General features: G+C 46.5%; 1 protein-coding gene across 3 annotated transcripts in view; it reads right to left on the bottom strand.

The window, feature by feature from the left end:
- Nucleotides 1-1,271: 1,271 nt before the first annotated feature.
- Nucleotides 1,272-14,024, bottom strand: part of LOC130284001 (guanylate-binding protein 1-like) — a 13,274-nt gene continuing 521 nt past the window's right edge. The window contains exons 2-11 of one of the 3 annotated variants that reach the window (XM_056533863.1): nucleotides 13,702-13,904; nucleotides 11,190-11,317; nucleotides 10,428-10,537; nucleotides 9,027-9,214; nucleotides 8,362-8,625; nucleotides 7,992-8,272; nucleotides 6,771-6,983; nucleotides 4,829-4,931; nucleotides 3,508-3,701; nucleotides 1,272-2,033 (exon numbers count right to left, since the gene is read on the bottom strand). In XM_056533863.1, the coding sequence (XP_056389838.1) occupies nucleotides 1,821-2,033; nucleotides 3,508-3,701; nucleotides 4,829-4,931; nucleotides 6,771-6,983; nucleotides 7,992-8,272; nucleotides 8,362-8,625; nucleotides 9,027-9,214; nucleotides 10,428-10,537; nucleotides 11,190-11,317; nucleotides 13,702-13,876 (1,869 nt within the window). In that variant the 5' untranslated portion in view covers nucleotides 13,877-13,904 and the 3' untranslated portion in view covers nucleotides 1,272-1,820. The remainder of the gene's footprint in view (nucleotides 2,034-3,507; nucleotides 3,702-4,828; nucleotides 4,932-6,770; nucleotides 6,984-7,991; nucleotides 8,273-8,361; nucleotides 8,626-9,026; nucleotides 9,215-10,427; nucleotides 10,538-11,189; nucleotides 11,318-13,701; nucleotides 13,905-14,024) is intronic. The other 2 variants (XM_056533864.1, XM_056533865.1) reach the window with 2 other exon arrangements.

The raw sequence follows: 14,024 nt of genomic DNA, 5'->3' as shown, positions 1-14,024 counted from the left end.
TTTTTTATGTGGACGCCATTGACCGGGTGGTTTAATTAATGATATATTTTTATAGTTCGGACATTTCCGCACGCGGCAATACCACATATGTTTATATTTATTTTTATTTACACTGTTTTATTTTTTTTAATGGGAAAAGGGGGGTGATTCAAACTTTTATTATGAAGGGGTTAAATGATCTTTATTAACATTTTTTTTTACTTTTTTTTACAATGTTATAGGTCCCATAGGGACCTGTAACACTGCACACACTGATCTCTTATACTGATCATTATTATCCCATAGGGACCTATAACACTGCACATACTGATCTCTTATACTGATCATTGTTATCCCATAGGGACCTTTAACACAGCACACACTGATCTCTTATACTGATCATTATTATTCCCATAGGAGACTATAACACTGCACACACTGATCTCTTATACTGATTATTGTTATTCCACAGGGCCCTATAACACTGCACACACTGATATCTTATACTGATCATTGTTATCCCATAGGGACCTATAACACTGCACACGCTGATCTCTTATACTGATCATTGTTATCCCATAGGAGACTATAACACTGCACACACTGATCTTTTACACAGATTACTGGTGTTTTATCGGCGCTTGACTGCTCCTGTCTGGATCTCAGGCACGGAGCAGTCTTTCGCCGATCGGACACCGAGGAGGCAGGTAAGGTCCCTCCCGGGGTCCTGTAAGCTGTTCGGGATGCCGCAATTTCACCGTGGCGGTCCCGAACAGCCCGACTGAGCAGCTGGGATACTTTCACTTTTGCTTCAGACGCGGCGGTCAGCTTTGATCGCCCCGTCTGAAGGGTTAATACAGGGCATCACCGCGATTGGTGATGTCCTGTATTAGCCATGGGTCCCGGCCGTTGATGGCCGCTGGGACCGGCCCGATATGACACGGGGTCACCACGTGACCCCGTGGCATATCGCGAGAGCCGGCGGAGGTTGTAAATATACGTCCTTCGTCGTTAAGGAGTTAAAGTGGGTGTTAATGTCCTTTTCTGCAGACGTCTGCACTTTCTGTAAGCCAGGATGGACCTGGAATACATATGCGACTTTTAAATGGAGACTTTATAAATAGCGACTATCGCATTTGATGAATACATGATCACTGCAAAGTAAAAAATAAATAAATAAAATTATTACTACTTGAGCAGATTTCAGAAATGTGCTTTGGAATAAGCAAAAACCAAGAAGTCGCAGCATGTATAGAAAAGCTGCACTTTTTTAATGCAAAAAAAAATAAAAAATCTACTACAGAGTTTGATAAATCTCCTTCAAAGTTGTTTGAAATCTTAGAGAAACACGGCTGCTTTCTTCTAAAAAGAGCGCCTCATCTGTCCTTGGGTTGCGGCTGGTATTGCATGTCAGGTCCATTTATTTCCCTATGGGATTTCGTAGTCCCATTCAGACAACATTTCTGTGGCGAGCAATCCATCGCAGAAATTTGGCTTTCCACAAAAATATGATATAAACATTTTTCAGAGTTCCATGGCGGAAGTCAATGAGGCTTGAATTTCTGCAGAATTTCTATGTTCCTAATTCTGCCATGAGAACATAGCCTTAAATTGCAATACCCAAAATAACTCATGGAAAACCCATAAATCATATATATAACTACAGATAACATAACTATAAACGAAACATTATGAATGGTGACCCAAGAAATTATTCAGAACAATAAAACAATACACTTGTATCTTTATTTCATAATATCAATGTTATTCCATCGGTCTGATAAGATTATATTTTCTGTTTTTTGCATCAATCTACTACAATTCCTAGAGACGCATTATTTTTAAAGCATTCGGCTCACTCCGTAGATGGCGGCACCAGCTAAAACAGCCGGTGCAGGAAAGAAAGTCATAGCAGCTGCGGTCAACCCGGATACTACAAGGGGTCCCCAACCAGAGGACTTGGCTTCTTCTTGCCTTGCCCTTGTGTCATCAATCTGCATCTGGTACATCTCAGCCTGTTCCTCTTGTCCTTGGGACCTGTACATGTCTCGCTCCTGAGAAGACAAGAGGAAAGTATCGTTATGGCACCTGCAGGAGAGAATGTGATGGGGCAGACAGGAGATCCCGAAATGATTAAAATATTCAAGATATGACCAAGATGACATGAATGACGTCAGATGTGAGGCCCTTATCACATCGGGGCCACCTCTTCAATCCTGATGGCACAGGAGCAGGAGATGTTTATCTATTTTAGTTCTATGGGAAAGTCTGGATTAAAATCTGGGTTTCTTCCAGTCAGTATTTCACATGGCTCAGGAGAATATACAATAGATATGCTTCAGAGATGAGGTTCTGAAACCTCCATCATGCCCAGTCCACCAGCCCGATGATGATAAACAACCCCCTGCCTTTATTTTTATTACTTTTTAGTTTTCTACCTTGATATTGTGCTGTGGCTTCTGCTCAGTCTCAGTCAGCTCCACAGACTGGGAAGGGGCGTTCCCCATATGGGCGTGACATCATCTGAAGCCATACAGGGCAGAACTTCCTCCCTCACTCTGCTACACACAGGCAAGAGCAGTTTAGTGTGAGATGAGCTGTAATTGGCCACACTTCCCCCACCCAGCTCTCTGAACCCTACTGTACACTTTATACACTGTGCTGAGCTGTGAGATTGGTTGTGATTGGCTGAGGTCGCACCCCCCCCCCCCCCCCCCTCAGCAGTTTCCTCCAAACAAGAGTAACACTCAATTGGAAGATAGGTTTATTCATCCATAAATAAAGTATCTTCCCATTGAGTGTTACCAGCGCCTGCTCTTGATCCCGCCATTGTTTAGAGGAAGCTGCTGTGTGTGGATTGTATCGATCACTTTTCAATGTTACACTTGGTTGGTGTAACTATCTATGGTAAGCACCCATCATAGCGTGCGTTTACCTAGTCTCAGCGATAACACACCACGGAGCTGTGAGATGGGCTGTGATTGGCAAAAAAAGTGGCCCCTAGTGGTGAGTGGTTGTCTTCTGCTAGTTATATGATGCACATTACTGTGTGAGAGCCTCTTGGAGGATCCTCTAGTGGACCTGTCTAAGGCTGCATTCACACCATGTTTTTTACATACGGGTGTTGGATCCAGTGGGGGTAGGGGCAAACCGGGCGCTCCCGTACCCCAGCCGGATCAGCCCGTGACTCCATTGACCCGTATGCGGTTTCCTGACCGGACCTAAAACCGTAGTATACTACGGTTTTAGGTCCGGTCCAAAACTGAATACGGGTCAAAACTGAGCCGACTGGAGTCACCGTTTGACTCCGGTCAGCTCATTAAAGTAAATGGAGTCACAGGCTGATCCGGCTGGGGTATGGGAGTGCCCAGTTTTCACCTCCCCCTGCCGGCACCCGTATGTAAAAAAAAGAGGTGTGAATGCAGCCTAAACCTTGGCCACAGGGGCTTTCAATGAACTGGTCTAGTCAGTATCACGAGCTGGAGATGGAGACGACCGGCCATTGACATTGGTATTTATTTGACTTACTCTCGCCTTTTCCTGCTCAACAGCCTCGAGTCGTTCCTGCAACAAGCGTCTCTCATTCTGTTCCTTTTCTAAAACTCCTCTAAAATGCTCCTCTATGATCCTCCTTTGATGCTCCAGCTTTTTATTCTCTTCATATCGCTGACGCTCTTCCATTCTTCTCTGTTGCTCCAGTTTTTCCTTGTTCGCTTTCTCTTCTTACAGATGAAAAAGAGGAAAGACACAGGGAGGTTCATGGAGGAAAGGCACAAAGAGGTTCATGGAGGAAAGACACAGGGAGGTTCATGGAGGAAAGACACAGGGAGGTTCATGGAGGAAAGACACAGGGTGGTTCATGGAGGAAAGACACAAAGAGGTTCATGGAGGAAAGACACAGGGAGGTTCATAGAGGAAAGACACAGGGAGGTTCATAGAGGAAAGACACAGGGTGGTTCATAGAGGAAAGACACAGGGTGGTTCATGGAGGAAAGACACAGGGAGGTTCATGGAGAAAAGACACAAAGAGGTTCATGGAGGAAAGACACAGGGAGGTTCATAGAGGAAAGACACAGGGAGGTTCATGGAGGAAAGACACAGGGAGGTTCATGGAGGAAAGACACAGGGTGGTTCATGGAGGAAAGACACAGGGTGGTTCATGGAGGAAAGACACAGGGAGGTCCATGGAGGAAAGACACAGGGAGGTTCATAGAGGAAAGACACAGGGAGGTTCATAGAGGAAAGACACAGGGTAGTCCACCGAGGAAAGACACAGAGAAGTTCATGGAGGAAAGACACAGGTAGGTTCATAGAGGAAAGACACAGAGAAGTTCATGGACGAAAGACACAGGGAGGTTCATAGAGGAAAGACACAGGGTGGTCCACGGAGGAAAGACACAGGGAAGTACACGGAGGAAAGACACAGGGGAGCATATGCTCCATGGATCAGAGAGACAGAGAGGTCTTAAGAGCATATTCACAGGGATGCCCATAAATTAGAGAAACAGGGAAGTTCATGGAGGAAAGACACAGGGAGGTTCCTAGAGGAGGGACATAGGGTAGTCCATGGAGGGAACACACAGGGTGGTCCATGGAACAGAGAGACAATGAGACATATGGAGAAGAGGCAGAGGAAAAGACACAGAGACCTATGGAAAGGGGGATATAACAAGGTTAAAGAAAATCCATATAGAAGAAACACAGAGAATTCTGTGGATCAGAGACACAAGGAGGTCCATGGAGAAGAGACACCTACATAGGAGTCCACAGAATATAACTGGTGAAGCAGTACTTTGAGTTTTTCCTTTTTAGCCTGACAACCCCCATCCCTGCCACCGTGGCCACTTACCTTCTACTTTCTTCTGCTGATCACTAAGATTTTTATCATGATTCATGATGACAGCGCTGAGCATCTCCTTAGACTTCTTAAACTCCTGGAAAACCTCCTCAGCCTAAAAATTATTTAAGCAAAGTTAGAAGATAATGGAAGACTATTACGGTCCTAAACCAGGCATGTCCAAAGACTGGCTCACGGGCCAATCGCAGCCCGCGTTCCGGACTGATAACGCCCCACACATAAGTTGACCAAATATAGATCGTACGGCCCCCCTGGGATCTCTCGCCGCAATCTCGCCACCGTATACAGAGGGAGCCCGCAGCCACCTCCCGATGCCCTTGCAGGGGCTGCCTGGGTAGCTGAAGTGTGTGTGCCGCGCACAGGCACGTGACCCCAGCAGTGGGAGGCGCGGAGGAGTATGCGCCTGTCTACCTTTTTCTGCCTCTGTGGAGTGTGGTGTGTACTATCACCGGTCCCTGTCTGCACTGGTAATACAGTGGTCCCTCAACATACAATGGTAATCCGTTCCAAATGGACCATCATTTGTAGAAACCATCGTATGTTGAGGGATCCGTGCAATGTAAAGTATAGGACAGTGGTATACAACCTGCGGACCTCCAGATGATTCAAAACTACAACACCCAGCATGCCCGGACAGCCAACGGCTGTCCGGGCATGCTGGGTGTTGTAGTTTCGCAACATCTGGAGGTCCGCAGGTTGTAGACCACTGTTAGAGGAAGTTGTACTCACCTGTCCCCGCCGCTCCGGATCGTCACCGCTCGCCACCGCTGCCCTGGATGTCGCCGTCCATCGCTGTCGCCGCGTCCCCGAGGTGTCCCCGCCGCTCCGGCAGGGCCTCTGCTTCCCCGGCATCCTCACTCTCCGTCGCCGCAATCACGTCGTTACACACGCCGCTCCTATTGGATGATGGGACGGCATGCACTGTGACGTGATGACGACGATGGAGAGCGCCGACGATGCAGGGGATCCCGAAGAGGACGCGCCGGGGCCCCGAGGACAGGTAAGTATTCGTCAGCAGACCACACGGGGCACCGTAAACGGCTATCCGGTGGTAGCTGAAGCAGTCTGCGCTGCCGGATAGCCGTTTATGCGATGGCCCCGACATACAAAAGCATCGTATGGTGATGCTGCCTTCAACATGCAATGGCCTCTGAGAGTGATCGTATGCTGAAATGATCGTATGTCAGGGCCATCGTAGGTCGGGGGGGAGGGGTCACTGTATATATATGGTATGTCGGGGCCATCGTAGGTCGGGGGGGAGGGGTCACTGTATATATATGGTATGTCGGGACCATCGCAGGTCGGGGGGTCACTGTAAAGCTATAGTTACAGTTGTAGTGCTTTATCCCATTACATACTGGGGGTTATAGTGCTCTGTCTCTTTCCATACTGGGGGCTGTAGTTCTTGGTGCATATTAAAGTTTTTACTACAGACTCTAATATGGTAAGGAACTAAGTACTACAACCCTCAGTATTTAAAAATCATTACAACCTCACAACCTCCAGCACGCAAGGCAAGAAGGTGCTACAAACACTTTCTTTGCATTCTGGAGGTTGTAGTAAAAAAAACAGTAACTAGTAAACAGTGTTAATAAATGTGAATAAGCCCCCCTTCTAATAAAAGTTTAAATCACCCCCCTTTTTCCATTTTTAAAATAAAAGAATGCAAACAAATAAACAAACAAACATATTTGGTATTATTGCGTATGTAAATGTCCAAACTATAAAAATATAAGGCTAATTAAACCATATGGCTAATGGTGTAAACGTAAAAAAATTACCAGAATACGGAATTGCAGATTCTTGGTCACTTCATATATGAGACAAAAAAAATTATAAAAAGTCATTTACAACCCCCTTCTGTCCTAAACTGTTCTATCGTGGTCTCTGGGGATACGTCCCCTTGATAATGTCCAGTGACCCCAATACCGACCTTTGTGCCTTTTCTTGGCTCCTTCTTATATTGATCTTCTATACGTTCCATTTCCTCTTTGAACATCTGATATCCGCCCAATTTTATATATGCCCCTTGCTGCAGAGAGTCCTCAAGGTCTTTGGAAAGTGATTTGATCAAGTCCTCACAATGTGTACGAGACTCCTTATCGTTCCATTTGAAAAATTCACTTTTCTTATGTTCTATAATTCCCTATAGATACAAGAATACAGAGTCAAACATCAAGGATCGGTCAGTTTTACTTCTCGACAAAAATACATTGTCAAGTTGTAATCCAGAATCCAGAAGTAATTTACCAAACGTTTGACATGTCACTGATCAGTCGAACGAACCAGGAGAAGTGCGTGGCTGAGTGCTTCTCTCTATGCATCTCACTACAGGACCCTGCTCCATTGGCTTTCTATAGAATCTATCTCCTGCAGTAAGATGGAGGGAGAAGCACTCAGCCATGCACTTCTCCCAGCTCGTCATACCTATCGGTGAAGGTCTGAACACCTACACCCCAAAACTTTTGACAAGTCTCTATGATATGTCAGAAATGTTGTCATACTTTAGCATGACACTGATCGCCTCTAGTGGGGTCAAGGTTTCCGTGGTGTATGGTCCAGCAAATTGAAATAATAAGAACGTCCTGGAATTATCTCCATTGGACTTGTCTACTTGTCTTACAAGCATCTTACAGAAAGTTTTGATAATTATAATTTTTTATATATTATTAAGTCTTAAAGGGGTACTCCGCTCCTAGACATCTTATCCCCTATCCCCATATCTGATAGAGGGGGTCCCGCCACTGGGGACCCCTGCGATCTCGGCTGCAACACTCCAGACCTTCTCTCCATGCCGGATGACTGGCGATGCAGGGCAGTGGTTCGGGACTTCACAGTCACACCCACTTGTTGACGTCATGACCATGCCCCCTCAATGCAAGTCTATGGGAGGGGCGTGACGGGCATCACGCCCCCTCCCATAGACTTGCATCGAGGGGGCGTGGTTGTGACATCACAATCGGGCATGGCTGTGACATCACGAGCCTCCGGTGCTTCACCCAACGCTCTCAGGGAACACTGGGTGCAGCAGGGATAATGCAGGGGTCCCCAGCTACAGGACCCCCTATAATCAGACATCTTATCCCCTATCCTTTGGATAGGGGATAGGATGTCTAGGGGCGGAGTACCCCTTTAACTTGTAATTTTAACTTGCCATGTATTGTTGATGGAACTTGTGCTCATTGTCCTTGAAGGACCGTTTTATGAAGATCTTCAGTGCCTCCTTCTCACACTCTTCACTTAGATCTATAATCTGGCCGAGAGTCTCCGTGGGAAACGTGACTTTTTCTTTCATTCTTGTTTCATAATGTTGTGTCGCCTCCTTCACAGCTGCTGTGTTTTCCGCCACGGATATATTAGACACCACGTCCTCCATACAAGCGGCGTTAGAAGAGCTTATAGCATTGGTGTACATGGTGGCCAGGGTGGCCAGACCTAGAAATGATGACCAGGTTACAAAAACACCCAAGATCTACGTTTAGACACAATCTCAGACCGGTCTTATACTTTGAGCACCAACTTACTTTCCCCAGTGACTTTGTGAGTGTCATCCACATATTTGACTTCAGCTTTGTTATAGACGTAGTCACAGAATTTCTTTGTCTGGTCCACGAATGCAGGACTCAATTGGTCGTCAGACACATTATCCATGTTCTGAAGAACCTCTTTATTTCCAGTAGGAAGGTCAAACATGAAGCATTTGCGAGACTTGAAATACATGCGGATGCAATCTCTGTACCTGTTGTGCCGCTCGACCTTCTCCAAGCTTTCCTGCGTATTGTCGGCTTCTCAAGACAGAAAAATATATAAGGAATCATTGTACCCATATGGAATCATTGCACCCATATTTCGGCTGAGTAAGCCTGTACACTCCGCTCACAATTGCAGACGATAGGCTAAATTAGTGCAGGAGCAATAATAGCGGAAGGCATAAATAATAGCGCCATACATCACAGAATCTATAGAATAGCAATTAATAGTCATTAATTCGTTATTCCCTACAAATAAAGAATTAACCCCCTCAATGTCTGTGCCCCCAGGAGCTCTTATGGGTGCTATGTCATGCCAATGAGAGAGTAGGCGCACACCCCATAGTGTAAGGTGCCAATCTGAGCTGGGGCGGCTCTATGATATCTATGGGAGGGTCCTTCCTTACCCATTCCTGAACTCCCCATACAGTAATGTTTACCTTTGTGTAACATCAGGGCGTTCTCCAGGTATTCATCCTCACTGATCGGCTTCCCATTGAACTCCAGTTTTAGAGTGACGTCTCTCACCGCCCATATGAAGATGGGGAAGTGACTGGAATACTCCGCTTCATCATCATCGTTGTCTTTAGACTTCACTTTTATCAGCTCCGCCATTTCCCCCACATAGCTGCAAAAGTGAATTAAGGACTTTGTTTGGTGCATTTAGAAGGTTCGCAACCGGAGTGAATAATATGAAGGGGCAAGCCGTGGTTAACTGTATTGACCCCTGACTGCTAAGCCTGTAGAGCCCTCCTGTGGTCCTGGGGTCACTCTTAGGGCTTTCCAATGGTGGGAGCTGGGAGCAGGCTAATCATGGCCTCTCCTTTTCCCTTCTCTCCAGTCCCCTCCTCCGCCTATATAACACTGTTTGGTCCCATTACCTCACTCCCCCATTTGGATCTTGGAGGCTCGGCCCTCCCTCCCTTGTTTTATTGCTGTTTACTGAGGTTTCTATAGTTTATTATATTATTGTTGTTATTTTCTAAGTCACATCGGGCGGATTCCAATGTGAGTAGGTCAGGTTCGTAGCTGCACCTCCTTACCGGAGTCGGTGAGGCAGCACCATTCGACTGTGACCATCGGTGAGGCAGCACCATTCGACTATGACCATCAACAGTTAAGTGCCTTTAAAATTTTTATTTATTAAAATAAAGTTGTGGCCAACTCCACCCACGTTAAAAGTAAAAATGTGTTGTCCGTGTGTTTATTTAGGAGGGAGGGGAGGGTTAACAAGGGTTCTGTCTCTGCAGTCTAGGTGGTACCAATAGCCTCCCACCTATAGGAGGTCGAAACTAAATCCACTTATTTTACATCTCGACAGCATTAAACCATGAGCCCAAACAGCTACGACAAGACTATTAAAGAACATGATATAACTAATGTTGACCTCATCTCCTTCCTTATAGTGAGTAATAACCAGAACTGCTCCTCACCACAACATAAGAAAGGAAGAGAGACACAGGTAGTACGACCTCTTCTACAATGAATGAGAATGAGGGGACAAAGAAATGGATGCTCTAGTCCTGGACCAAGGTAGATGGTGGAAGACATGGGCCATCACCAGAAGGGACCCCGTGTAAATCTTTGTTATGGAATCCCCTCTCGGCTATCTATACCCTTTACATTTCAGAGAATAACATCACGAAAGAGTCAACCCCTCTGGATATACATTGAATGGAACATATGTAGATCAGAAAATTCATAATACCCTAAAGTGACCCCACTGGACTTTTTAGCCTATAGAAGTCCTACAAGATCATAAATATTACAGAGGCAAATATTCAAGAAAATGCCTCATCCATTATAAACGTTCTTCTGATGGAGTTCTCCTTTAAGGATACTGCAGTTTCTCGACTGCGTCTTCATCAATGACGGCTTTGCTGTTGTAGACCAGGGCGCTGCTCAGCAGGACGGACAGGCAGAAGATCCACGTGTCGTTCTTCTTGTCTCCCTGTAACATCAGAATAGACTGGGGTTATACCAACCACAACTATATAGGACTCCACCAGAGCTGACCCTAGTAATCTGAGGTCACTATGGTGATGATGTTCTTCTCGTAAGTCTATATACAACAAATTTCCTTGGGGAAATGAATCCACTCAGGGATAACCCTGACTAAAGGCACCCAAATCAATTATAAAACTTTAACTTTTATTACATTTTCATTTAAACTAATATTGGTGCTCATTGGCCAGTGGCCAATGAGCACCAATATTAGTTTAAATGAAAATGTATTAAAAGTTAAGTTGTATAATTGATTTGGGTGCCTTTAGTCAGGGTTATCCCTGAGGGGATTCATTTCCCCAAGGAAATTTGTTGTATATATTAGTTGCCCAGAGACACCCAAGGGGAGTTTTTTCTGGTGTTTGTGCTTCTCGTAAGTCTGTGACTTGTCTATAGATATTTATGTTTCGAAGGAGAATAGAGGACATCCTTCAACCAGCCCTTCCCCCAACTAGAAAAAGGAAATCTGCGGCCCCTGTGCAATCTAGAGTAGATAAGAGTATTGGCCAAAGGCGATGAGTCCATTGTATTCTCCATGACCTACATGGTAGAACGTGGTAACAAGATGAGGAAATATAAACTTCCTGCTCTCGACTGACCTTCTCCACATCTCCCAGACCTTCCGTGTCCAGCAGAACCAGAGTGTGACCCTCCCTGGTGGGATGAGGAAGACAACGCATCCAGATGCCCTTGGTCTGAGCTTGGACAGTCGACCCCAGATCAAAGCCTATAGGAGCAGTAGATACAGAGTCAGATATAGCCGAGCTGGGTTCACTTCATTGTGATATCTAGAGATGAGCGAACTTACAGTAAATTCAATTCGTCACAAACTTCTCGGCTCGGCAGTTGATGACTTATCCTGCGTAAATTAGTTCAGCCTTCAGGTGCTCCGGTGGGTGGATACATTCCTAGGAAAGAGTCTCCTAGGACTGTATCCACCTTGTCCAGCCCACGGGAGAACCTGAAAGCTGAACTAATTTATGCAGGAAAAGTCATCAACTGCCGAGCCGAGAAGTTCGTGACGAATCAAATTTACTGTAAATTCGCTCATCTCTAGTGATATCTGAAGTTCTTATATATACACAAATATAAAATGATACAATAATAAAAACATTACAATAAAACAACATACATGTAACAGTACACATATATCTACATAATTAGTCCATTAACTTATTGGCGTCTCCAGCCCCATTCACACTGAACACACACATGAGGGTCAGACAAGTGTCCATAAACTTCAGAAGTTCCCTCCCCCAAACCTAACTAGTGATGAGCGGCAGGAGCCATATTCGAATTCACAATATTATAAATCTGTATAACTTTCTGGCACCAGTTGATTTAAAATAAAATGTTTTCCAGTGGAGTACCCCTTAAGGAGAAACCCCTGAAAAGGAGAGAGGCCCCACCAGCACCCAGCCTCTCGTACTCCAGAGAACGCACCTTCACCAGGTCACCCGGTATGTTCCTAACCACCTCATCCACATGGAGGATTTTACACTGCGTCGACACTAAACACCAAGCATTCCACGTGTAGTACCTGACCACTGAGCTGACTAGGAATAAAGTGCTCTGGTCCCAGCCTGGTTTCTGAATGCCCCATAGGCCCATTCCGCATAGGAGAGACTGGCCAGCCGAGGCCAACCAATGGAAGCGCCCACCCTGTTGTAAACCTCTGTGTTAAAGGGACAATGAAGCAGAAAATGCTCCATGCTTTCCAGCATGCCTCTACACTCTTTGCGGGGACATCCCCGGTCCTCAGAGCTCCTGCACTTCAGATTGTCCCTCACACACAGTTTCCCATGGAAGCAGCGCCAAGTCAAGTCCCAAAACTTCAAGGGGATCCTGATAGAATTCAAAAGCCCTAAAACAACCTCCAGATCCCGACTTGGGCAATCCTTGAGCGCCAATGGCCTCTGGAAATGAGAAGACAGGACCCTTTTGTCAAGGAATTTCCTCGACAGAGTCCCAATCTCCCCCATCCCCAGACCCCACCGACGAATAACCTTCAGAACCGGGGTAGCATAAGCCGGGAGATGCCCGTGTGGTGTGCGAAGATCCTTCACTTGCCCTCCTGTCTCCCATTCCTGGAAGAAAGGCCGAAACCATCCCCTACAGGAGGATACCCACAGAGGAGCCCTCTACAGGAGGATACACACAGAGGAGCAACCTACAGGAGGATACCTACAGAGGAGCCTTCTACAGGAGGATACCCACGAAGGAGCCCCCTACAGAAGGATACCTACAGAGGAGTCTTCTACAGGAGGATACCCACGAAGGAGCCCCCTACAGAAGGATACCTACAGAGGAGTCTTCTACAGGAGGATACCCACGAAGGAGCCCCCTACAGGAGGATACCCACGGAGGAGCCCTCTCTTTCCAGAGGTTTGCTATGTTGGTCTTAAAAGGGCACTCTGCTCCTAGACATCTTATCCTCTATCCAAAGGATAGGGGATAAGATGTCTGATCTCAGGGGTCCCACCACTGGGGACCGCGACGATTTCGGCTGTGGCACCCCAGACATCAGGTGCACAGAGCAAACTTTGCTCCATTCAGAATGACTGGCGATGCGGGGCAGAGGCTTGTGATGTCACGGTCATGACCCGCTCGTCACATCATGGCCATGCCCCCTCAATGCAAATCTATCGGAGGGGGGGGGGGTGACGGCCGTCACACCCCCTCCCATAGACTTGCATTGAGGGGGCGTGGCTGTGACATAAGGAGAGGGGCACGGCTATGACGTCACAAGCCTCTGGCACTGCACCCGACACTCTAAATGAACGCCGGGTGCAGCAAGGAGATCATGGGAGTCCTGAGCGGCGGGACCCCCATGATCAGACATCTTATCCCCTATCCTTTGGATAGGGGATAAGATGTCTAGGGGCAGAGTACCCCTTTAAGCCAGCTGTCCCAGTTTAATATGGGGAAATACACTAGGATAAATATAGTGCGGAGGACTACTACAGACTCTTGGGGCTCTATCAGGGGGTCCAGGGGGTCAACACCAGGATCTCCACCTCCAGTCACAGACTCCACTGATCCCGGATATTATGACATTTGTACATGACTCCGGTGTTGTGTCCTATCTCTGACCCTCAAATCCCGACTTACCTTTCTGGGATCCGGACAGCTTGTTCATGAGGTAGGACTTTCCAGTCCTATACAGCCCTACAATGGCCACCACCACCACCGGCTGGCAGATCCTGGATAAGATGGCGGTTGCTTCGGTATTGACCTGAAATTTTCCATCTGCTGTGTTCTCAATCAGACAAACTGGACGATCCATCTGGAAATGTAACGGGAATGAAACGCGTCTGTAGGAAAGAAACAGGAAACACGTAACATTATGTATTCCCCACTGCTTATATGGCACCAACATGTAACATAGCGCAGTACACAGAGCGCACCACATTATCCCTGACCCTGGGGGGTAA

This window comes from Hyla sarda, chromosome 8 (genome assembly GCF_029499605.1).
Source record: "Hyla sarda isolate aHylSar1 chromosome 8, aHylSar1.hap1, whole genome shotgun sequence".
NCBI lineage: Eukaryota > Metazoa > Chordata > Amphibia > Anura > Hylidae > Hyla > Hyla sarda.
The sequence above is the reverse complement of the archived record's forward strand: the minus strand, read 5'-3'. Positions and strand labels throughout refer to the sequence as shown.